Below are 27,039 nucleotides of genomic sequence, written 5' to 3' on the forward strand. Positions count from 1 at the left end.
GGTGCATATATCTGGTGGCATGCTTTTGGACAACAACTATGTCTGTATGTGGGAATTACAAATGATGCAGAGATCATCTTTTCTTTTACTTAAGCCTATGACATGGAAATGTGTCTCTGAGGTTAATATACCGGTATGCAGATGCTATAAAGTGCTTTTGGTATGTGTGTGAAAAATTCCGGCTGGATCCAGGCGGTCTCCTCCCAGAACGCACAGAGCTGTCAGGGAGGTTGGATAGCCCCGAGTCCAGAAATGGGGAGAATGTTGCTAGGAGACCTGACATCACTTCTTTATTCTGTGCTCGTACTGGAGCCCACGTGTGTGCTGGCACACTATAAAACCAATGGGAGCTCAGCACTCTGTACATTCAGCATGAAGGGCTCCTTTTTCAAAGAGTGCAGAAGGGACACCGGTGGATTCTGACAAGCAGGTTTACTCAAAGTGTCTCATGGCCACAGAACATGCTCTGATTTAGTCTGGATGAAAAAGTACTTTGCATGTAATATCACTAATCCTGCACTCTTTGCCATATTCTCATTAGGAAGGACCTTGGATATATATATATATATAACATATATATATGTTTTTTCAAAGAATTTCCTGTGCCGAATTTATTTACAACCACGCACATAATTTTCTGTCCACCTAGACTAATGTCTCTCTACTCCGCTACAGCAATCCCAATGGACGTGTGGAACTCGACCGAGGTTGTGTTCAACGAGTCTGTGCGCAACACCTCCCAGGGGTACGCAGAGGAAGAGGAGCATCCTTTCCTCACCGATGCCTGGCTCGTACCGCTCTTCTTCTCCCTCATCATGCTGGTGGGGCTCATCGGCAACTCGCTGGTCATCTATGTGATCTCCAAACACCGTCAGATGAGGACAGCCACCAACTTCTACATAGGTGAGTGTCTAATGTCATCACACTACTATACAGCCACAGGGGACTTCAGGGTCACAACAGCAACACGCAGGCAGAAAATGTCATTGATAAATTCCTGTGGAACATACGTGTTACAGTGTCTTTCATCTGATTACCTCCAACAATGCTGTGCAGCTGTTGTAATATACAGCTATAGCTACAATATAGATTTCAAACAGACAACTATAAGTAATAATTATTTTAACCGTCTACTGATATACGTGTTAATGGTTGCATGGTGTTGTTTTTTAGGATGTCAAACTTTATATCAAGATTTTCTATCTATATTTGACACTAGATTTCACATTTGCGTTTGACAAGCTCAGCTCTATGCCTTTCAAAGCTCTGTCTACAAAGTGCTTGTCCATTGTCCAACAGCTAACCTGGCTGCCACGGACATCATCTTTCTCGTGTGCTGCGTGCCCTTCACGGCTACACTCTACCCTCTACCTGGCTGGATCTTTGGGGACTTTATGTGTAAATGTGTCGCTTTCCTTCAGCAGGTAATTGAATACCAGCGAATCGTATACAAAAAGTATAGCATTAAAAAGTCCTAGATGTGCTTGATACTAAACATGTGATGTGGGTTTGGGGGAATCAGTGGATGTTGTAGACTCTCATGGGTAGTGTGGTGAAATGGCCAGAAGTGAGCATTCAGAAGTCTTGCACATGTACTGTATCTGCTTGATGACAGACTAGGATTTGTGGTTAAATAATGTCTTAATCTTGCATGTAATTATAGGACATTCATTTGCATTATTGTAATTAAGCATGACAATGCTGATGCACGATACTGATGGTGAAGACCTAATTATCTGAGGTCCTGATTACACAAGGACATTAGATTCAATTTAATTTGTAGAATAGTCATTATGCATAGAATTTACACGCTGACCACAGGGAAACCAATTGTGTGAGAAATATTAGATAGGAAAGACATACTTTTGCCCTTACACATGACCCTTATGAAGGATCAAAACCAATAGAGGTAATTGTGAAACTACTGTAGATACCGTGGCTATGCCAATTTGAAGGCTTGTAGGGGCAAGAGTATGGTTTGTCTCTCTCGTCAACACTCAGCTGGTGTTTTTTTTTCTACACTTCATGTGGTACTTTTATTCATGCACTGAAACATAACTACCAAAGAAATAAAGTTCTTAGTAAGGTCAAATAATAATATGTTCAGATGCATGCTGATAGTGCGTGTATAATGTGAAAGAAAATGAGACCATGAAAATAATAATAATAAATTAGAATAACAATGATTTCTAGCCTCAGATGAGCCCAAGTCAGGGTTGTGAGGGTGATGTTTTTAAGACATGGAGAACAAGGATAAGCATCCTATCAAGGCCTCTAACCCCTGACTCTCCACACTGGCCAAGTAGGTGGAGGAGTTTTCATATAGGACAACTTTCTTTTCATTGGTAACTTGCTCAACCAACTTTCTTCTAAAGGAACCCTAATAGATTTGACCACATATCTTAAATCTAGACTCAAATTAATGTCCAGTACCTTCCAAGATACTGGAAGCATAAATAAGAACCTACCTAAATATTGCACTGGAAGTTTTCAGCCACTAGGGGGTGCCCGTGGTGTACATAGCTTTGGTGCACATAGACATCTACATTCCTACTTCCAGAACAAAAAACCTGACTGATCCGTTGTCTTCTGTAGGATAGCGAGGGACTTATGTCATGATGTTTTTCCAAGGCTAAATATAAATGAGCATTTGCCGCGGCAAATTATAATGTCGTTAAATTATGAAGAAGGAAATTCTGTGGGAGGAATATATTAATTAAATATTTTTCCCAATCAAATATTGGATCCAATTAGAAGGCATGTAGGCGCAGTTTGCTCTTTTCAGCTGGGGAGATTAGTCACATATACTGCACATAGCTGCGACTTTGTTAGGTGTCCTTTTAAGAAAAGCTCCATTCCATTCTATTTATGCATTAGCAGATCACAGCCTGGGTCGCCACCTGCCAGTCCGTCAAGATAATAAGCACAAAAAGTGACTACAGTGCCCGTATTACTTCTCAAGAAGGACCTCTCATAGACCATTTTATAACGTCGTTAATTAACCCTGCTCTACTATTACATATCCTTTGAAGCCCACTCAAATGGTACATGTTCACATTCAGTCAAGAATACCATTCAAAGTGCATAATCATTATAAGATGACTGTTTATTCACTTTTGTAGGTTACAGTCCAGGCTACTTGCATCACTCTAACAGCAATGAGCGCGGACCGTTGCTATGTGACGGTTTATCCGCTGAAATCCCTGCGCCATCGCACTCCTCGCATTGCCATGATAGTCAGCATCTGCATCTGGATTGGTACGTACAATGAGTCCTGGACGAACATTAGAGAGATGCCCATTGAGGTTCATTACATTTCAAATAGAACCAATATTTTCCATGCTGGCTCTCCCCATTTGATCCACTATTGATTCTGTATGTTCCATGAATATAGCTTCTTTCATGGAATCATATATGTATCATATCAACAGCCTTTGGGTGGTAAATGGGCATAATTTGCTAAGAAGGTGTGGATAAAAGCCAAGCTGTTGGCCTTCAGAAGGGTGCCTTGCATTCTCACCATGCTTTTGATGCTGGTGCACACTATGGTTTTGTGCTTTGCATTTACTATTTTATCCCCTAATTTTGTTTTATTGAAATAAACGCCTATTTTTGTATACTCTGTGGTCTGTCTCCAATTTATGTTGTGGCTGGTCGTCACATATGTCCATATGTTTTTATCCTAATACGTGTATGACTCCATCTGCTTCCTTCTGATTCTCTCTTCTCGTTCCCGCCTCCATTCCCTTCTGCCCTCTCCTACCCCCCTCTATCTCTCTACCTGGTCGGCCCCAAGTAGATGGGTCCCCCCTTATGGGCTGGGTTCCGCTCAAGGCTTCTTCCTGTTAAAAGGAGAGTTTTACCTTGCCCCAATCGCCTTAGTGCTTGCTCTAGGGGGTTCAGGCTCTGGGCTCTGTAAAGTGCCTTGAGACAATTTCAATGGTTTTTGGCACTACATGAATAAAATGTTATTTAATTTCATTTACCTTTTAGGTCACTTTCCGGGGGAAATACATGTATCAGTGTAAAATAAAGCATTCTCAAAAATGATTATGGAGAATACATTTGTGTAGAACATTCTTTTCCTAACTACTTTTTTTTACTTGATTCAGGTTCTTTCATCCTATCCACACCGATTTTTATGTATCAGAGGATAGAGGAGGGCTACTGGTATGGACCCAGGCAATACTGCATGGAGAGGTTCCCCTCTAAGACACACGAGAGGGCTTTCATTCTCTACCAGTTCATAGCTGTTTATCTACTGCCTGTCTTCACCATCTCCTTCTGTTACTCGTTCATGCTCAAAAGGGTTGGCCAGCCTGCAGTGGAGCCTGTGGATAATAACTATCAGGTAAGAAGACAGCCCCTATGTATACAATGATTTATTTAGCTGTAGGAAAGTGAAGCTGTTGTGCCTCACAACATATACTATCAATAGATTATTTGGATTGGCTGACATTTTAATTTTATTTCTACAAACCAAGACTATACATTTAAAAAAGATAAAGCTTAAAGCTTTCTCCTTTTGAGCCTCTTAATGGTAATATTTTCTGTGTGAGGGATGTGATTTAGGCACATGGTATTTTAATGGCATATTGATAGAAAATGGATATTGGTCTGATATTGGTCTAGGGCCAAAAACTGTAAATAAAAAAAATAAAAAATAAATAAAAAACAGTCTGCTTATTTCTTTTCCCCAGGTCCACTTGCTCTCAGAGAGAACCATCACCATCAGGAGCAAGATCTCTAAAATGGTTGTGGTCATTGTCCTACTCTTCACTGTCTGCTGGGGTCCCATCCAGATCTTTGTCCTCTTCCAGTCGTTCTACCCGAACTTCAAAGCCAACTACACAACCTACAAGATTAAGACATGGGCCAACTGCATGTCTTATGCCAACTCCTCCATCAATCCCATTGTGTACGGGTTCATGGGAGCCAGCTTCCGCAAGTCCTTCAAGAAGACCTTCCCCTTCCTGTTCAAGCACAAGGTACGGGACAGCAGTGTGAACTCGCGCACCGCCAATGCTGAGATCAAGTTTGTCGCCACAGAGGAGAGCAACAATGGAAGAAAATGAAGAGAAGCGAGCTGTGCATCAGGGGAGCCTTTTGTCTTTCCTGGGAACTGATGGCAAGTTGCAGTTTAAACACAGAGGGTGGCGTGCACATGCATCGATTCCCAACATTTGAATTGAAACTGATAAAGTGCCAAATGTGATTTAAAAATGTTTTTCAAAGTTTTATAGCCGTACCAGAGACGCTCCAAAAAATAGCTGTGGTGGTTTTCTAAATACAACACCAACATGCATTTGACATGCATTAAGATTTATGATTCACATTCACAAAGATCACCATAAACCTTTCAGTCCTTTTCAGTGCAATTTAAATGTGAGGTTAAATCCATATGTGACTAGGCATGAAATAATTCACCAGTCAATGATCAGCAATCAAAAACTCAACAGGGATGCGTGTTCCTTCCGCAGGGGCACGTATTGCGAGAGAAACTCACGCTGGTGCAGTAAAACAAACAGAAAAGTGGAATTCCGGGGCAGTTGGATGGATGGCCTGTCAACGTTGATACGCAGGAGCTTGCAGGGTGTTGGCTAAATAAGCCGTGTCAACTGTTGACTGAGTCACCGTATCTGGGCCCGCTCCAACACCTCCCTCTGTGCATGCAGCTCTATTCAGTCCTGGGCTCCAAGTCCTTGGCCCCACCCCGGTGGCCTGGGCAGGTTCAGGGTCTTTCCGGGCCATATTTACATTCTCTTCACCTTACTTGCCATGGTGTGGAAGAAGGGTGACTCATGTTGGTTTTCAGCTTTATGGTTTTTTTTTTTTTTTTTCATCTAGAGAGTAATATTGTGTTGGATCAATGGGACTCACCCTGTCATTGGTCCAAACTCACAGAAAAAATATGTGGATTAAAATATACTGGAGGAAGAATATTAGCAACAATGCAGGACTTTGTAGATATTTGCTAACAATTTCTGGCAGCAAAATAAGGTGTTTTAACAGACCACTTTTATTATATTTTTTTGTAAAATACGCTCTGAAAAAACAGCAATACATTATGTCTTGTGAATCTCATTTGAATTTGCCATGTTTGTAAGAGTCATCATTTATGTGCCTATTTGTATGCCAAGATGGCTGTGTGGACTTTAATTTAGGCTGTACATGGGAAAAGATTAATGCTGATTGTGACAGGCTTCACCTCTGTGATTTATTGATTTTAATCACTTCATAATTTGTGTTAATCAAGAGGCTGTGAAACGTATAGTTAAAAAAAAATGTGTTTAGTTTAACAAGTGCATTAACAAAGACGAATCACTGCAGACATGGAATACAAATTTTTGCTGTAAAATGCAGAGGCTTGTTGGTGATTATGTGACTTTCTATGTTTAGCGCCTAATGTTCTGTACGTGTTCTAATATAATTTCAAGCAGAACATTCTCCAATTAAATTGAGTTTATGTATGTACCAAACAAGTTAAATAAATCAAATGCAATGCATTGTGTTGTGTTATGTTCTCACTGTACACTATTCTTTTTATCCAGCAATTAATTTATTCTTTTTATCTGGAAAGTGTAATTTCCTCCCAACATGCTGAATTCATGAGTGGGTAGAGATATCCTCAGTGAAGATCATGAAGATATTCCTGAGGAAGTTTTCAATTCACACCTGACCCCCCCACTCAGCCATCATCACGTGTGAACTCTGCTAATCTGTAATCACTCCTCTCAAGACATGCATCAACAGCCAATGAAGGCATATCATTCCCTGGCCTACCTCTAAACACACATGGGCACCGACCCAAAAATGTGCCACGCACAAGCATACGCCCCCGCAGCCCATTCAACTTGCTCGAGCAAGCCTGTAGCATTCTTTTGGAGGAGTCCCAGATTTGCATTTCACTCCCTGGTGTCCATGACGAACCCACACCTCAGCCAGAGCTACCCAATCTGGCAGACTTCATGCCTTTGTCCCTGAACAGAACAGTCTGACGTTTGAAGTTTGTACAGTACTGCTTGGGTCATGCAGCACTGGGTGGAGATGAGAGAGGGAGGAAGGGAGGGTCAGAGATTATTAGTAGATTTGCGCAAGTCCGTCTCACAAGAACACCCAAGCGAGACAAGGAGTGTCAAAACAATTGCAATTTGAATATAAGGCAGGAGTCGTGGCAAGAAAGTACATCTCTTAACCCTCCCGTGGTGTTCATATTTTTGCTGCACACAAGGTGTATTTCGGTCTTCTGCTATTGAAAGGAGTATTTTTCAGGTTCCCACCTAACATTGAGTGCTTCACTCAAGAAGACAGATTCTCATTCTCATACGTTCTTCACAAAAAAAAAGAGCTAAGGCCAAGGAGTTTTAGGTGGAAAACATAATCCCTTTTCCATTTTTCTTTGAGTGAACTCTGAAGACTGGTCCTAAACACCAGAATACCACAGGAGGGCAAATGGCTTTAAGTAAAGTTATAACTGCAGTGCGATTTACTCAGGCTTGTAGATAGTAGAAGGATCATGATTGTAATTCACGGAAGATTTCGTCTGGGTTGCTGACAGAAATATGTTTATTTGTTCGCAAAGTATCGAATACGACAGCCAAATGAATCTGGCTCAAAGCAGGGGCTGCATTTCAAGATGATTTAGTCAGCGAGGCACTGCAATCCTCCAGCTTCTTGGTGAAGAGACCAAATTACTGAGTAATTTACTCCTACTGTGGTACAGACATAGTTCACCTTCGGTCGACTCTTCTTTCGTGTATGAAGGCAGATTGCAGTGTATTTTCAGAAGACAGAGTGCAAGGCAGAGTCAGTAGATGTAACAGATAAACACAAATAAAGTGGCACAGAGCATTAGTATGTATGCAGGGAAATTATTTGTACTCAAGAGGAAAATGGATGTGAATGAGGAGCTAATTTTTCTGGATTATTCCATTTCAGTAATGAAAAATGTTTTAGAGGTTCAGTGATGACTAGATCAAATCTGGGCAAAATAAGAACAACATGAAAAGAAACGTACACCTGAACTATGAGGTTATCACGGCCTGTGAAATCTTGGGGTTTTCAGGTTTCTGGTTCAAACCTTGGAATTTTAAAGAGGAAATTCTGTGTGACTCGTCCATTTAACTTGGTTATTTATTTTTATTATTGAAATTTGTCTTGATTCTATCGAAAGTTTCGAATACTGTCTAACCTTATGGAACCTTTCAGTCCAGGCTATAGCTATTATCCTACCAAACGGGCATGGTCTACTTGCAGTAAAGCAACTTGTTTTGAGCTACCCCTACCCTACAAACAATACCTGCAATAGTGAATATTAGTATATGGTAGTACATTTAAATGAGTCAATGGCACTGAACTCTTCCTAAATGACAACCCAAACTCAAGCAAAGAGTAAAGTACACTGATAAAATACACTTACTACATCAATTATTACTAATTATCAAGCTATCAGCAGCCCTTCCAAGATTAACTCAACTATTTCATTTCCTTGGAAGCTAGTCAAACAGCACATGAATTACTTTACCACACATGATCAAACAATACATTACACCATCTTGCCAGCAAAAGCATTACAATGTTAGCATTCACCACTGATTTATGTTTGTGAGTATGTTCGTCAGTTGCAAGATAAAGTGATAATGTGTGTAGCTCCTTCTCCCTTAGTTCAACTGTATGAAATATATCTGATACCATACAGTCAAGGCCAATAGCTGAAATGTCTGACAAAATAACTGATACCATAACGGATACCTATAGTTTGAATTTTGGGCTTTCCTTACAATTTCCCTCCAGCGGCTTTGGTATGGAGTAGTCTGGTTCTCTCCCGTCTATATCCTGAGGGGGGCGGGAGAGAGCCAGAGAGACCTTGGGTCATCCTTAATCATGCTACCCTCAATCTAACTAAGCACAAGATGTGTGGGGAAATCATCTGCTGAGTACCTTTGCTCACCATGTGGAGCTATTTTTGGCTAAATATAATCAGAGGGGCGAATATTTTGACTGGCAATAAAAGCTTTTATGCACATTATGCATTTTCTACCAGCCCCGTCAGCGGTAAGGTAGTCTGGGGGGCTTGGGTTAGGGCGTAGGGGCCAGTCTATGCTTTCAGGAGCAGGGGCCACTGGTGACAGCTCTGACCAATGTGTGTCTATGCATGTATGCATGTGGAGACAGGGGGGGTGGGGGCTGTCTGCTCTGCCCACTGTTATCATCAGAACGCCCTAGGTCCTAACGTTTCTGGCAAGTGCATTGCAGTGCAGTGCAGTAGGGGCCTCCAGGGAGGCGACTGGCTCTTTTCCCTTCTGACCAGCCTTCCATGAGCAGACAGCGCGGGAGCTGAGGGCAGTGGAGGGGTGGCGGCGCGAGGAGCGAGGAGCGAGGAGCGCTGGCCGCCTGTCTGAGGAAGGGAAAAACATTGTCAGCATTGGAGAGAGACAAGGCAGCAGAGCACAGCAGCAGCACAAAGAGGCCTTTCTACACCGCTGTTAGTGTGTGAGTGTGTGTGTGTGTGTGTGTGTGTGTGTGTGTGTGCGCCTGAACGCATGTGTGCCCTACCGCCCTGCGTCACAACGGGCAGGAAACCACTGTGCCTCTGGCGTTGCACAGGCCAAGACGGAGGGGAGGAGTCAGACTGGGCCCCTAAACTGCAGACCAAATGAAACCCAATAGCACGGCCGTCTAAAAATAAACTCAAACTCCCGCGCCCATATGGACGTAAACACAACAAAAGCAGACGTACAGGGGGTGAGAAATTTGTTTTCATTTTGCAAGCTTGTTTGAGCAAGAATTCTCCAAACGCCAAACCCCCCACTCACCCCCCCACCACGGTCTGCCACCCATCACTACGATTCCTGGAGCTGAGTGTAGCCTGGGTCTCACAAGCGTGACTCATTAAAATGGTGGTTGGTGCTGTTTTAGTTTGAGTTTGATGGCTACGGCTACGACTGCTGTTATTAACGCTGGTGCACTGGGGCCCGGCGCTTGCAATCTGCCTAATTAACTTGTGTTGGGGGAAGTGTGAATGCACTCTGTCCAAGGCAGTTCCTCACCCAAATTTCCTCCTCTCTGGCAGAGGCCCGATTGGGGGGAGCGGGTTGGTGGTGGTGTTCGTGATGCTTGCAGCGGGCTGCCAAGCCACCTGGAGCAGGTATTACTTGAGCGTGTGCCAGGAGGCACTTAAAGTGCAGCCACTCAGTCTAGCAGAAACACGCCTGTCTGGGTGCACATCTGACAAGGACAGCTAGCCGAGAGCAGAGGATGAACAGGGAAGGTGAGCAGTGACGTCAAGACTAGCACAGGCCACAGAGCTCTTATTAATCATCCCTGTGTGACAGGGGTACCTGAAATGTTCCTGCCTTTCAATAACCACCACTGTCCGTGAACATCACTGAAGAGTGTACTTCATCAAGGATAGGTGGATGATAATTGTTTCGCTGTTTGTAGTGGCACTGCAATTGAAAATAGACTTTCAAAAAGAAAAAAAGGGGGAAAAAAGACAAAAAAGGGAAATAATTGCATAATTGCACTGAATCATGGTAATGTACTATGAAAGGTCAAAATGGAAGAGGAACAATGGATGTGATGTTGTTTAGCATACAAGTTGATTGTTCACCCTTGGTAGTATGTAGAAAATGGTTATTCAAAGCATGTTTTTCAGGTCATTTCAAGTAGCCAAGGACACAGAAAAGCTTTATAGAACAGATTAACAAACTAGATTGTCTTTTCAGGGTACTGACCTTTTCTTAAACACTTTCCAAGGAAAAAAAAACAGTTGAAGATATGACAAAGGGCTGTGAAAACTCAGGTCCCTTATCATTCATTTTTGGCAAGGTAAACAGTCTATCTTTCTTCAGATCAAAGCCTATCCTTTTAGATTCTGACCACCATAGCCATATAACTAAAATACGGGTAGCTCAGAGAAACAAACATGTCTGTCGGAGAGGACGGACAGAGATCTGACAGAGATGGGCTTCCTCTGACTCACGCTCAGTCTTTCTCCTCTGGGCCAAAGTCTATCCAGCTCGAGTTGTCCTGGTAACCGACGAGCTCACAAACGCCAAACATTGAGCAGACGAGCTGCAGAGGAGAGTCTTGAGGTGCAATTTATGTGTTTATCAAAGCTACTCATCTGGTGTCGAGGAAAGACTAAGGAGAACTGATTTGCTCTCTAGTTTGAGATTCACACAAATAGTTTTTCTTCCGTATTTTTGTATTTTATAATTATGTATGTATTGTTGTTGTTGTTGAAAAATATGCACTAAATTAAATGTGTACGTTAAAGAACCAAGAACATGTGTATTAGATTTGATTTATTTTGTGCACAATACAAAGCTGATAAAAAAAAAAGAAAACAGTAGAGAAATTTGAATTCAAATAGGATGAGCCTTTTGGGGTGAGTGATTACTCAGTTCATTTTGTGCAAATAATGGCATTAAAGGTGTGATTTCAGGGAATTAGTCACTCTTTGTTGTGTTAGGTGGTATAAGGAAACGTCAGGTACCATGACATAATTAATCATACACATTTTCCCAAATGTGCACTGTGGCCTTTCGAACGTTCACTCTGCGAGTGTGCTTTCCCATTTTAAAGTTTTTACACATGCAAAGTATCAAGAATGCAAACTCACATAAAAAAAGCATGAAAGGAATACTTAGTTTTTGTATTTACCCCTTGCTTTGTAGAGAATGACACAAACCTATATCTTATGATCAATACATGGCAGTACTACTTCCAGAAATGTATTCTCCATTCATAAATGAGACATACTGTCATATAATGATAATTGTTATTACGTTTTGTATTTCATTAATATTTTCCACATTTATTTCACGAGCAATAATTATAAAGCTGATATACAACAGACCTTAAAGGGAACAGAAATTACAACCTATTTTGAGCAATGAGATGATAAATCACTGCAAATAAAGCACTTCACCATTTCCATTAAACCTGAGCCTTTTCTGAGAAGAAATTGAAAAAGAGGTCCAATTTGAAAAGCAGACTCAGTGCCTTCATATTTATGGCAAAAGTAGTCTGGAACAAAGTGCACAACAGGACTAACTGAAATGTATAACATGTTACAGAATTGCAAATGGTAATAAAGTGGCTGCCTTATCACCACTCTAGCCAAATTCAAGGAAATAAGAAATCCACTCAGACTAAGTTGAATCTTAGTCTTTATGAATGGGCATTCAAAGATATGTCTGAGAAACGCTATTAGTGGAAGAGGAATTCTTCTGAGGTTCCTAATGGATCAAAGTAGGCAGCTAGATTGAATGGAAATTGTTTGTTAGAAATGTAATAGAAAAAAAGAAGACGTTCACAGTGATATTGACATAGACGACCACTTGTTTTTGTCTTAACATTTCAGGGGATTCAAACACAGAAGACACTGTGCGCTCAAACGACTTTGATGCAGTACACAGAACACAGCACTACACACGACCCAGCATAAGCTCTTCAGCACAATCTGAAGAAGATGACATACAAGTTCTTTTTGATTTTGAATATGAATACATGAGAAAAAGTGTCGTTTTAACTTGGCAATGAGGAGTTTCACTGCAGTTTCATCATTCCTCAATATGTTTCTGAAGAATAAAAAGAGATTAGAGCCTTCTGCAGCATCTCTTTAACATCAAGTCATTCATTACCATCCTCCCAGACGTGAATTACATGGTGAGCGGCCGGTGGCCACTGAGTGGGAGGAAGATGACTAAATTGCAGAACCGAACAGAGACAGACGCGCCACTTGAAGTGAATATAAAACCTGTTTATTCAGCCGTTGAACATTGTCATGATTATTCTTGAGGAATGAGACGTCTCCCCTGGAGGTGCCAGTGTGGCTGACATTTAAGCGTGCAACAAAAGAGTTAACTGCATGATAAATTATCACAGTCCGCCGCCACAAATGGATGTCAAAGAGGTGTGTGAGCGAAGTCGTAAAAAAAAAGTAATGCCTGTCTGTCTTTGTAGCCGAATGAGTGGAGACTTTTTCATGTCTACTCAAAAGACAATCTTTACTGGTGTGCGGAACCACCTCGCTTCAACTCGCTTCGAGGGCCTGCCATGCACCTCACGGACTCAGTCTCCTCTCGGCATGGCTCTCCCTCTCACTTTTTCCCTCTCTCTCTCTCTCTCTCTCTCTCTCTCTCTTTTAGACTCTTGACTTTTAGGCTAGGAACCCCAGGCCTATTTCGTTTTATTTCGTCCCATTACCCTGGGTTATTATTTGTTGGGCACGGAACACAAGGGCTTAACTCCATTCCTCATTGTTTGTTCCTTCCTGTGTGAGTCACGGCACTGTGGCACTGTAGCACACCCTAGAGTCTCATTACGGGGCACATGTTGAAAAGTGCCTCTCTGGTTCAAATGAATCACTACTTTTTTATTTCTATTAATATTTGCTCTTTTTTCAGTTTTTTTTTTTCTTCCTCGTCTTGCCCTCACTGGAATAACCCCTGAGGAGGAAATAACATTCTCATTGCAGAGGGGCACAGTTTCCACTGCAGGTTCAAGCTGTCAATTTTACCTACAGACTGCTGTGCTCTTTTTTTTTATGGCTGTGAGCTGTCTGCTGGCAGGACATGCAATTTATCGGTCTGAGACAAATAATTGCTGCTTTCTATGGCAGACATGTTGTACTTTGAGACAAGTATTTCACTGGGCACAACAGCATTTTGCAACAATGGTACAACAACAACACAGTTAATGCATGTTTGAAAAGGGCTCTGGTGAAGAGCCACATTAGGGGACCAACCAACATACACTGTGTGAGCAGTCAGCACATGTTCCTTGGATGGATTTTCCATGGGTTGAAGTGTGGGTGTGGGAAGCTTGCGCACAGGAGGAGGAGTATTCCTGAATCTCCATGACTCATTCACCTTAAACAAGAACATAGTTCGTGTCTGAGTCACTGCGGTTACACCCCTCGACAAGTCACCAGGGTTACACCCCGTAGCAACAGCCACTCAACCCGTTTCTAGGAGGCAGATAGGCATTCTGTTCAATGTCATGCATCCAAACGTCCTTGGAAGCGCACCTGAAATCTGTGAGCTTTGACATGCTTAGTGAATATCATTTCTGTAACAATGTTTGTCTGAAATAATATTCAGGAGAATTTACATTATATATATATATATATATATAAATATAGAATATAGCATTAAGTAACTACTGTAACAGTGACCACCTCAAGAATCTATCTTGTGTTCAAGCATGATTGTCATAGCTAACCATTACAAATGCATTTGCACAGTATACAGCATTTTCCTTCAGGCTACAGCTTGATTCATTCAGAAGAACCGCAATATTTTGTCATTAATCTTCATCAAAGTCTAACTCCAGAATTGAAGCACACTACAAGTGTTCAGTAGGCTGTATCTGTTGTAACACATACTCCTTATGCCCTGCACAACCAGCCACCCAGCATTCATGTGTTGTGTGATAATATCATGTTTCATGCTTTTCATGCCACGCATGATCAGCCCTCCAAGCATTCAATGCTTTTTCACAAGTTTTGAGTGATAATATCAGGTCTCATGCTTTTCAATCAAATTCAGCAGTTTAGTAGTTGCATAGACTTTGTTCCCTGTGAACATGTAGAAACACATAACACGTGCCATTGGTTCTGTTCATCTGTCCCCAGAAGACCTGTTTTCAGTGTTGAGGACTCTTCTGCGGTGGCCAGTGGGGGTGCTCTAAGTTGAGTGGAGAAGCACAAGTAGACGTAAACTCTACTGTTATTTTGAGACTGGGTCCTCATATCGAAGGAGCATTATGGAGTTTTGGTCTAAAACCAGTGAGCTACATACCTAATAAGCATGCAAACACCACCAACGGCCCAGTTGGCACTGGTAAAAGCTTGCTAAAAACAAGCTATCTGGTGTCGTTTGATACCAAAAGATGATATCAAAAGTAAGTGCTTACAAAAAAACATTCCTTAAAAAGTGCCCAATTGTTGAATAGCGATGCTTTAACTTGACGTTGGAGCACCATGGACTGCATGTCCTCTTTAGGATGGAATAAGTTATTTGAGATGTGTTCGTTGACTTCGGTGACTTTATTATGTGTTACGGATAGTTGATGGCTAGCCTTTTTTAATATCCCAATGCAGTGTAATTGAGTTGACTTGATGGATCTTCGTGAAACACCCACCAAAAACCAACGTCCAAAATGATGACTATTCCAGTAAGACACTGGCATAGAGGACTTCTTTGCAAATGGTTGTAGGATTAAAGAGGGAAATGGTACTGTAATAGAGGAAATGAGGGATGTGGGCATCAAATGATAAATGGTTATACTTCACCAGCGCTGGTAAAACCAAGCATCTTTATTTTCTGTTTTCCTGGCAAAATGTATAAAAAATGCAATTGGAATCCTGGTTACCTACAGACTGTTCCATAAATAACATGACATTTGTGGGCATTTGTAAAAGTTACATAACAGATGCAAAACATCTTAACAGTACAATAACACATTTTGATAGTTGTGACAAATGATGCATGAAAAATTCTTACTCTTGTTGGCTTTGATATTCTGACTTGTATAAAAGCCTTCCTTAATGGAGAAAAAATGGTAAAGTAATCTCTGCTCGGGACTCAGTAGCAGCAGATCCAAACAATGTGGCTCTTTGTGATATTTTTACATTTGAGATCACATGCAAGTGATTCATCAGCCCTGGGTAAACCACTTACTAAGGCTCAACATAATTTATTCCATATATGAGAGAGACAGAGAGAGAGACAGAGGGAGAGAGAGAGAGACAGAGAGAGAGAGAGAGAGGGAAAAAGAGAGAGAGAGAGAGAGAGAGAAAAAGACCAATACTGAGCTCTGACTCTAACTTTCCTCTCTTCTGGTGTACAAACGAAGTTGAGGAAAGCCCTAGACGTTTCTGGGAATGATTCCTCTCGCCTGGATAGGAAATAGATGTCTCGGCACGCGTCAGCCACACCTGTATAAGAGTCTTACTGATGCACTCCAATGGCTCTGGGCAGATACTAATGGGCATTATGGGGTCGACAATCAGGAAGGGTAAAATGGTCATTTTGGAAAATATCACATTTGGAAAATACCAATCTGGCTTCAGCCAGACGGTCTTAGGTCACAATTAACTATATCCTGAAAAGACAAGCCAACAATACCAACTGTAAATCGTAATGGCCTGATTCCACAGTCAGGTTGTAAATTGTAGAAATGACTGAATTGAGTTCAGGTTCTTTAAATCTATTACAGACTGTGGACAGAGGACCTCCTCTGCACAGTGGACACAGAGCGCAATACTGCACAGCATGTGCAATAATACTTGTGATATGTACAGCATGGAGTTGAGCATGGATGTCAACATCAAGGGTGCACAGGGACGGGGGAATGTAATTTGGCTGGGAGTCTGGAGCTTCTCTGCTCGGGCTCGCCCTAATATGAGTTGTCACGGAGAAGAGCAACAGACTCTGGCTTGTGTTGCCCATGATTCCTCATGCGCTGATGATGGAGATGAAACCATTCGCTGCACTGCAGAGCTGTTGCCCACTCCTATTTAAGACTAAGTGAGTATCTGCCCTGAGTGCGGTAATTGTTAGAATGGCTGTAAGAATATAAATCAGGCCAGTGATTTATCACAGGCTCTGAATGTTCCAGCACTGGGTCTAGCTGAGATGCTCACCATCAGGTAGTTAATCCTAACAGTAACTGGATAAAACAAACCAGATAAAGAAACTGCAACTGACAAAAAAAAAAGAGGCAAAAAGTGATTATCTGCAGGATGGATAGATGACCTGTATGGCTGATGACCTTGTGAAGAGGTATTGCACATGGCAGTAATGTCAGCAGGAGTTATACACTGGGTTTGTTATCCTGCTCTTACACAATAAAAAAAACACATCACTGTCACTCCATGCGTATCATAAAAGAGATGACAGATATTGTAATTGCTATTTGGCTACTGATGCTTTCCTGTTTGTGTTCCAAAAGGATCACTCTGGGCATTTTTTGCGTGCTCCCTGAGATCAAGGATAGTGCACTGACAGGCAAGGCTAACAACAACAGCTCCTTCTCCAGAGGGTGGGACGGAAAACCTGGGGCATGTGGGGGGAAGGGCGGGCAGATGTGCTGGTGAAGACTGTTCTCCATCTCCATCTCCATCATCACCACACCCTCCGCATGACCCTCCACCCAAATCCACCTCGGGGATCCAGTCTCTCTGCTGCTGCTGCTGCTGCTGCTGCCGCTGCTGCCGCTGCTGCCGGGGGCTGGGTGGAGGTTTACTGTATGCATGCACCACTGCTTATCCCCCCCACCTTCCCGCCCTAAACCCCGAAGCCCGCCACGGCTCCCCCAGCGGCCCCAGTAGTTGCTTGATCCCCGATCCAAACCACAGGATGACTCATATGGAAATGAGTGGAGGACATAAACCCAAATTAAGTCAGGGGAGCGGTTTCGGGGGCCGAGAATCCGAGGGAATTACATTAACCCAGTACGGCGAGGTTCATCGCAGAGCCTGGAACAATAAACCAAGGGCTGTCAAATGAGCATGGTGGTCTGACTGAACTTGTCTTGCTGTTTGTCTATTCAATGGAAAGGTAATTTAGTGTACTCCAGGTTTTAGGTAGGAATTCAGCGTTGGCAATCCTTGTCAGTGTGATGAATGAAAGCTCTGAATGTTCTTCTTTTTTTTAATTTTTTTTTTTTTATAATTGATGCTGTAAACCTACTCACTGGTTGTAGTTTCTGCGTATGCACACAGATACAAAACCAAAATATTTACTATTATGGTAATTAACAAATTAACTATATTTTTCAAGGTAATCCAGCAGATAATAAAATGATTAAATCATTTTAAGCAATTTATAGTTGACATACCATAATGGTATTCAAAGGTAATGTACAGGTTAGATCATTCAGAGTTGATGTATAACATTGTATTAAGACTGTAAAATTATATGCAACATATATACTATATATTTATAGTACACTTTAATACAAAACTGCATTCTCCACAACAACATAAAACTACTGACCCAACGAATCTGCATATGAAATGGCAGCTGGTGATGATACATTGTCATCTCCATTAGCCTGATGCCTCTGGCACTGTTTGTACCTTGATTAATGAATTCAGTTTGTGGGAACACACATATCTTTCTATTCAGAAGAATGAATAGTGCATCATCACACATGCCAAACACCAACCTTTCTGTTCTGAGTTCCCATGTAAAAAGGATCAGGATATTTAAAAAAAAAAAAAAAAAAAGCTTTTTACTTTTGCAAATTTACTTTTGTATTTATATACTCACAACAGTGTGAACTGTCATGGACATTTGCAATTTGGTAAATTGCTTAACACTCGTCACAAACAGGACAACCGTCCTCATGAAGGATTGAGCATTACACGCTATATCAATCAGTAAACTTCTCCATTTCTCACAATAGATGGGAAGTAAAACGTCATGTGGCGAGTTCCAAAACTAGAGACGTAGGCAGGCAGGCCTCAGTGCCATGTGCACCAGATGTTTGGCTTGGTGCCAGCCATCGTACCATTATGGACAGAAGAAAGAAAGGAAAAGAGGAAGAGGTTAAATGGAGCTGTTTTTCAAAGTCATTGTTTGTACGTCTGGCCCCATCACTTTCTTTGACACAGTCTCAACGCACTGCTACTGAACCACTGGGTGAGGCATCTGCTGTGTGGAAAGATTCTCAAATTCACCGTTAGCTTACGCCAACCACAGACTGCCTTTTTTTTTTTGGACTAGATGTATGAAGAGAGACGAAGGTACATTTTGCTACAAAACGTACACCAAATTTATACTCAATGGCACATATCATATTTCTCATACTGTACATTGTACTTATGGTTATACATAGTTTACATATCCCTTACAGCCATTCCATCACATGCAATGTAGACTAATGCCTCAGGACAAAGGGAAAGAGTCGGAGGTTGGACATTAGGTCATTTGTTATTCAGATCGGCTACTGGAAAAAGCCAGACTCCTGTAATAACATGCGACTGAAGGGTTAATGACGGTAGCGCCACTATGGCTAAATTTAGTTCAAGGGCAAACGTGCCCCATGTTTTTCAGAATGTTTTAAAGGCTACGTATGAAAGCTCTCCCTTCTGAACACTCACGCGGCTTTTCTGACTGTGAAAATGCCTCTGTTCCAACTAATTAGCCGCATCATTTTACTGTGGTCTCCTCAATGTTTCTGAGGCTGATATGGGTAGACAGCTAAATGAGCATAGTCCATAGTCCATAGTCCTCACTGGGATCTTTATAAAATTAGAGGCAGGAACTGAGGGGTCATCTGAGGTAGAGCCTGACAGAGGATGCTCCACTCACCACTCCCCATCTGCTCACTATCAGAGGGAGGGAGGGAGAAAGAGAGAGAGAAGGAGAGAGAGAGAGGGAGGGAGGGAGGGAGAGAGAGAGGGAGAGGGAGAGAGAGAAAGATAGATTGCAAGAGATGTTAAGAGAAGGAAGCAGGGAAGGAGGGAGGGAGGATGGGCTTGAGCTATGGTCTGCCGTTGACAAAAAGGCCCAGCTGGCCGCCTTACACAGACCAGACTGCGAAACTCTCACGATGTGGAAGAGAGTGGGAAAGGAACATGGTCACAACCTCAGGCCGGCACTCTGGTCTGGCACAGGGAGCAGTGGCCCATCACAATGGTCCACTTCACAATTGGCCCTAAAGTACACAAGCAGCCACTGAGAGCAGTGCCCCGAGGACATGACTCATGGCTTAAGCCTCTGTTTTCTGTGACACGGCGAAAGGAAATCGGATCCAGATGCCGACAGAGATCCAGAAACACATGGCTGACGAGACACAACACACACCCTGCCTGCTCCCGACTTCAAATCCGTCTCTAATGGGCCACTTTTAAGGTGCACCTAACATGGCCATCAGAACTACTGGTAATCGCTTCACACTATTTGGATAATAAGGTGGGAAAGATGTGATGAATTATGACCCAAAAAAGTTAAAGGCAAGGCCTATCATAACTGAAAGGTGTGTCACTCTTGCAGTCCTGTGTTATTCTGAAATGAAAGCATTTCGCTACTTAAAGAAAGACTTAAAAAAGATAAATATTACAGAGACTTTATAGGACAGCACAATTCATGGTTACAGCAGACATGCGTTTCACCTGCATAAGACCTACATACTGTATAAAGACCTTCTCTGAAGAGTACCTTAATACCAGGGCGAGAGAGCATGCTCTCATTGGTTGAAAGGCATAGCAGAAGCTTTCAGGCACTCCAAGTCTCTATTTTGTGAGACACCCACTACCTGAAATTGCTGTCATTTGCTGCCAGGATACAGAAGGCACAAAAAGTTATTTTTACAATTGACATTTAGGTATGTATCACTATATACATTAACTGAAAACCTACAAAAGCAGGCAAGTAATTGTCTAAATAATCTTTTTTTTTTTTTAACTATAAAATGAAAAAGATTCCACTTAAAGGTACAACATTATTGTAGTGAAATTCAATATTTCTCACAGTAGTTATTTGACACTTAGTTCTACGTCTAGTAATTATGACATCTATTTTATCATACCATCCCTAAAAAGAAAATGGAAAAGCACAGGGCATTTAGTGACTGAAGTGAAACAAATATAAAACAAAGCTGTGGTTTCCTGCGAGTGGCTCAGGTAGACTTCACTTGACTGCAACTTTGTTATTAGTTGGTTATTTGTTTTGCTGAAGAGTACTTGCCGAGAAAGAGCACTTGCAACTTTTCACGACTTCCTGCTTGCTCCTTCATGCCATTTCTAAATGTCCTTATAAGAAAATAAAAAGCATATTGTTTTTGCAGGTGAAATACCCAGAACAAGGTTTAAAGCACCACCAAAGGAAAAGAGGTAGATATATTGATGCCAATAGGAATTCAGCAGTATGGGACTAAGGTTATGAGCTATTGCTCTGTGCTAAACTTTTGTTATTTCCTCAATTTACTCAAAGTGCAGAGGCAAAAATAAAAGAAGAATAGGAAGATGAGGAAAGGCTTTTTCCGGCTCAAATTCCTTTCTTTCATAACTTCATCCAAATATAACGGAGAACAAAGAAACATTTACCAAGTTCAATACATGTATACATCATATGACAATTGTCATGTGAATGTAAGTTGAGCAAGCATTTCTTTTTTTTCTTTTTAATAAGCGAAAATGTGTTGCAAGCCAAATTTAACAACATCCTTCACAAATGTTTGACGGGAGATGCTTTTTGTGCTATACAATGCACCCATGACAAATACAAATTCAACGAGAAAACAGGTGCTCAAAAAGGTCACTGTGGGTAGTGGGTTTTCGAATAAACACAGCAAACATAGCACATTCACACATGTCACCGACGACTGTAAAAAACTAGCAGGGGACGATGTGAGTCAATTCAAAATGGGTGAGCTGGCTAAGCAAGGCTGTCTCATCCTCCCTGAGCCAGGTCAACACACACTATGAAGTATATACTCCCTGAGTCAGGTCAACACATATTATGTAGTATATACTCCCTGAGTCAGGTCAACACACACTATGTAGTATATACTCCCTGATCCAGGTCAACACACACTATGTAGTATATACTCCCTGAGCCAGGTCAACACACACTATGTAGTATATACTCCCTGAGTCAGGTCAACACACACTATGTAGTATATACTCCCTGATCCAGGTCAACACACACTATGAAGAATACATTGGAGATTCCCTCTCTTTTGGAGAGCCCAAAGGCATGAATGGACAAACAGGAGCCAAGCTCAATCATCTTTTAGTGCCTTTAAGACCAAATATTATTTACGTACAGCCAAATGTCTGTAACAGTGTGCTGTGAAAACACACAGGGCCCTCAGTGGATGAACAATCACATAACAAAGAGTCAAAACATACATGTATCCAACAACAACATTTACACTGCATATATTCACATCTAGATAAAACACCACTATGCATTTGGATGAGATACAGTAGCAAATATAGAGTGGAGTGCAATATGTTTACTAATATTATATGTTTACTTATATTATTAATGTAAACCTGCTTACATTTGTTGTAGTTTACTGTATCCCATTCCTCTGTTTCGCTTTCAGGTTAGATAGTTAGATTATTGCTACAATGTGTCATATCTTGTCTGAATCCTGCCTCTCTCAACCAGGACTTCATAGAACCACAACATACAGGGATGGGTCTGATCTACAGACTGTGCCCCAATTTTGCATTCATTTTAAAGTCAGTTCAGCTAAATCTGAGAAATATCCAGAATACATCATGGCATAAGGTGCACGCATTTACCATGAAATAGGTTCATGGACAGCAAATAAAATAAATACAAAAACAACCACTTGCCAAAAAATGATCTATAACATGAACAACTTATTTTTTTTCATATTTACTATATTAGTTGATTCCTTAACCGATGTAAAATTCCTTCCTCCAAGCAGAGCTGCAGTGCGCTGTAAATGAGCAGTAGCCTTCGCCGTGGGGCCATGTGGAGCCTCTGTACAGACTTAATCTACATCGGTAGACTGGCCCCTGGGTAAGTGCTTCCAGACAGCTGTGCATAAAGAGGGCCACTGCACCCTGAAACTGTTGTGAATGTTGATGACTACTACAGCATAGGACTTTTTTTTTTTCTCGGAACAGAAATGGTCCTTGATTGGCAAAAAAACAAAAAAAAAACAGACGAGACCAGACGCACAGGGATGCCGACACACGACGGCTAGACTGAGAAGAGATGCTTTATTTGGACTGAGTAGCAAGCAAGCTCCATATCTGATTTGGCCTGTCCTGCCAACTGGCATGATACTTCTGAGCAAACATAATGTTCCCCATTAAGCTGAAATTAGGAGGCACACGTGACCATGCGTGCTTGATTTCCACTCTGCTACTCTGGTCTTAAGTTACCCGCTTCGCTTTTTTTGGAGTTCAAAGCAAATGTCAGAAAATTTTTTGCTCACATTATTTTTAAATTAGGAACACGATCGATCGAACCAGGCAGGCTCCACATAAGCGTGGTCCTTCGGCACCGAGGGTACTTTACCGATCAAGCTTTCGTTTCACAACCAGCAGGACGTTAAATGGCACATTGGAAATCTGGTTTTGGAAAATCCAGACGTCATGTTTGTGTGTGTCACTGTATTTTTGTGCATGCATGTGTGTGTGTGTGTGTGTGTGTGTGTGTGTGGAAGTCCTGGATACTGGAGCAGTAGCAATGGAAAAAGATATAATGAATGTAAAGGGGCAACCCTTCCCCCTTAGGTAATGTTCCTCACTCTTCTACATGGGACAAACACAATGAGCACAAATGAAAGAGAGCATTTTACATGTCTCATCTGTATTTTTCACAAAAATGTGAAAATATGTGCAATATTTAAGGTCAATTAAAAGTAAATGTCATAGAAAATTGTAGATAGCGTGGCAAAAGTGATCATGAAGTGTTATATCCACAAGACTTTTCCCTATGCCCTGATATGGTTGGTATTTTAACAAAGAAAACAGTTGTCTGAGCCGTTTCAACTAAGACAGGCAAAGTGACAGCGTCCAAAGTTCCCTCCCACGCAGGGTGGGGTCTTCTATCCAGTCTGACTCATACACACACTGACACTCCTCAAGCACACACGCACACGCACACACACACACACACACACACATATTCACATGTCAGTACACACACATCTCTCTCCCTTTCTCACACACACATTCTCCCATAAACGCACACACACACAAACACAACAAACTTCCGCTGAACTGGATTTCCTTTTCAGGGGAGGTACAGGTGAAAGTGTTTTGTGTGGGTCTGGCTGTCTGAAGTCACTGATAGGGAGTATGTAGGAAAACTTTGTTTTCACTTGCTGCCTGGGCAACCAGCCAGACTGAATACGGCTTTTATAGTTCATTTCTAAATCCCTCTTTTGTCAAGTAGCCTTCATGGGGCATTTGAGGCTGGTCGTTAATTGTGTCATATCCTCTTTCAGAGTCAAACAGCCTTAACTAGTCGAAGCAGTGTACTGAGGAAACATTATATCTGCAAATGGTGGTGTAAATGATCGAATAGGTCTTAACATCGTGTCTCTCTTAGGCTATTTCATTATCCATACAACAGGAGCTGGGCATCTCAGAGTAAATATGGTCTAAATGCAAACATCAAGAGTTAAGCCATCAGTTAAGTCAACATAAAACAAATTTGGAATGAATATCCTGTATCAAATGTCTCTGCTAATGGACAATGATAGCCTCTGATTGGATTAATTTCATAATGTAGCACACAGTTGCCTGGCAATAGAAAATGTTTTGCTGTAAACAGACACTGGAAGACAAACATTTGCACGTCTGCCCTTGTATTCAAATTCTATCTTTGGTCTAGGTGATAAGGGTTTGCGGCGAATGACTTCACCGTTTAATCATTCTAATCTTTACAATATGTCATGCTGAAGACAAGAATGATTTAAGAACGGAAGTTGACTTCAAAATCATTCATAAAATTTGTATCCTATCATTAGTTCCGCCCCCTTAAACATTCATCAACTTTTGTGAATAATACTGACTGATAGATTTGGAAAAGAAACCTTGTATGTACAGGAGCGTGCCATACCTACAAAAAAAACATGAAATCAACAGAGTGGCGTTGGGGACCATTCACGTCTTTAAAACCACTCAGTTTGGGGATACAGACACACTCACTAGAAAGAGGAGCAGCTGGCTCTCATCAGTGAATAAGACATATGAAAATCTGAAACTCACACCAGTTGAGCCCTCAGCTATTCAGCCACTGCACCTACACAAATAAATACTAATCAATTATCACAACACCCCATGGGCCAGATCATTTCCTCACCGATTTACACCTAATCCTGAAGCCTGTGACATTCCACCCCAACATTTAAAAAGGCAACAGTTTTAAACTAAGCTTCAGCTAGGCATCCTCCAAATGTCATGGCATTCTGAAAATATCTTTTCTCTTGGAAAAAAAAACAGAGCCTCCTGCTCAATTCTTTGAGGTTGGTGAGAGCAGAAAACCCAAGTTTCCCAGCCCTTCTGCTCTCTCTCTCCTGGTGTTATTTAAGGAAAAGTTTCCCCTCCTCTCCTCTCTGGGCTGGGTGTGGTTTTAAACACAAACTTCTGTGAATGTGTCCGCCTCCACCTCAGTCCCTTGCTCGGGTGAAAGGAGGAGCATACTGGCACTGGTCGGTCTACTCTTGAGCGCGCTCGCTCGCTCGCTCTGTGCTTTGCACAGGACACATGCCACATGTCTGGTCAGTCCCACTCTCTCCATGCGCCTCTTTGGCAGGTTAGCCCTTCACTCTGGAGGATCCTCTCATTCAAGGCTGAGCTCGGGGCTTTACAGGTCTTGTCTGGGTTTTGGTCCACCGCACTACTGCGTGAGTACATCAGCGTTTTTTTCCATCATGTCAACATAGGGTGCGTGAAGTCAGTAATGCGGATAGGCCTAAAAATTGAAATCTGATGTGCGGATGTCTTGATAAAGCCTCGAACAACAGAAGAGTTTTCTTTGTTGATACGATCCAGGGTTTTCTAACTCTGTGCAATCTGCCCACAGTTTTTTTTTACCTCTGAATGGAATGGGTGTCCACCTGTGTTTTGTGTCTGGGTGAGGCTATCATGACAAAACAGAAGAATGAATGAATGAAAAAAGCGGGGTGGATGGAACTCTGCCTTAATATTAACAACCGCCTGAAAAGGAGGACACTTTGTTGTGCTTATATGAACTAAGTTCAAGGCCTTCGAATCGAATATATAGGAAACAATACGCTAACTGCGTATAAGAACTATAACCCATTATGTTTTTAACGTTTTGGTTAAGAAAGGTATCTTTCAAATGACACAATCAATTCTATTACTGTCTGATCTTTCTGGCTTTTGCTTTCAAAATATCACTTTCACTCTGGTTTCTGAAAAAAGAGAACATATTTGTCAGAAAATTAATAAATAAAATCTTCCACCAACACAAAGGAACAAATACATCCTTCACGACATATTTCAGGTCGGTGTGGACGTACGTTCCAAGTTATGTGGATTTGTAAAAAATACTTTACTTTAGACATATATAAAATGTATTGTTTTTGTTAGGATTTAAAATTTGGTCTACAGTCAATATACTTTCTATAACATAATTTCATTTTTGAAATACGCAAATTCAGAGCATACACGTATAATGTTTATTCCCACTCACTATACTACACGTCTACTAAATGTGAACAATTTCTAAGTTCATTACAGACATCTTCAAAGCATTTTTAACATTCAGGTACTAAAGAATTTTGTTATGTTCAGGGCCTAAACACAGAAACCACATCTTAGACTAAGCTCAGTGCACGAAACGAATTCTGTCACATGTGTTTACATTCATGCAAATTACCTCAAATGAATGAGTCATTTTCCTTCCAGTACAACACACACAAATATGGAGGAAGGGGGGACATAAACGGCCATAATTTGATTCAGAAAACTCAGTTTTATGAATAAGAAACTCAGACCATGTGCCTGTGGCCTTCCCGCTCTCTCCCCACTTCACTGAAGGCTGGCAGAGGCAGAGGAAGTAAGCCATCTTTTCCACCTGACATCATTGACATGATTAGAACAACACTGTGCTTCCCTGTGAAGGAAAGGGGCTGGCCTCTCGACCTGAGGCTCAGCTCTGGTATGGCTCATTCTAAACCCACTCCTCGCTCCACAGCTCTAAATGTGTTAGACATTTGCACGGCCAAAGGTAATCTGAAGCAAAACAGAAGGACATCACTGTTTTTGTGAGTGATTGGACTGGATATATACATTTAAGAGCTATGTAAGTGCACAGAGTGGATGGAATCTTTTGTTCTTAGCACGCAAATCATTACCTTTGATGGCTTAAATACAAAATATTAGGATTAACGCTTGATATATTATATTGCAGATTTTTTTTTTATAACAGCAGAAGGTATCAAGAGAACTTAGAATGAAATTTGGTTAAAGTCATACTTGAGTTTACAAATCTTTGAAGAAATATTGCTGTTTTTATTCCAATGATGGTATATTTCTTTGTCAATATGTCATTAACA

The 27,039-nt window shown here is 41.5% G+C and overlaps 1 protein-coding gene across 3 annotated transcripts; it reads left to right on the forward strand.

Moving 5' to 3' along the window:
- The first annotated feature begins 367 nt into the window (after positions 1-367).
- kiss1ra (KISS1 receptor a) lies at positions 368-6,506 on the forward strand. 3 transcript variants are annotated; one of them, XM_042703751.1, is made up of 6 exons: positions 368-430; positions 676-903; positions 1,300-1,424; positions 3,123-3,258; positions 4,113-4,351; positions 4,701-6,506. In XM_042703751.1, the coding sequence occupies exons 2-6, from the start codon at positions 684-686 to the stop codon at positions 5,073-5,075; spliced, it is 1,095 nt and encodes a 364-aa protein (XP_042559685.1). In that variant the 5' UTR covers positions 368-430; positions 676-683; the 3' UTR covers positions 5,076-6,506. The 3 variants fall into 3 exon arrangements, with proteins under 3 accessions (XP_042559685.1, XP_042559683.1, XP_042559684.1); XM_042703749.1 differs by having other exon boundaries at positions 374-499; XM_042703750.1 differs by having other exon boundaries at positions 374-488.
- The last annotated feature ends 20,533 nt before the right edge of the window (positions 6,507-27,039 follow it).

Source organism: Clupea harengus, chromosome 25 (assembly GCF_900700415.2).
Source record: "Clupea harengus chromosome 25, Ch_v2.0.2, whole genome shotgun sequence".
NCBI classification, from domain to species: Eukaryota; Metazoa; Chordata; class Actinopteri; order Clupeiformes; family Clupeidae; genus Clupea; species Clupea harengus.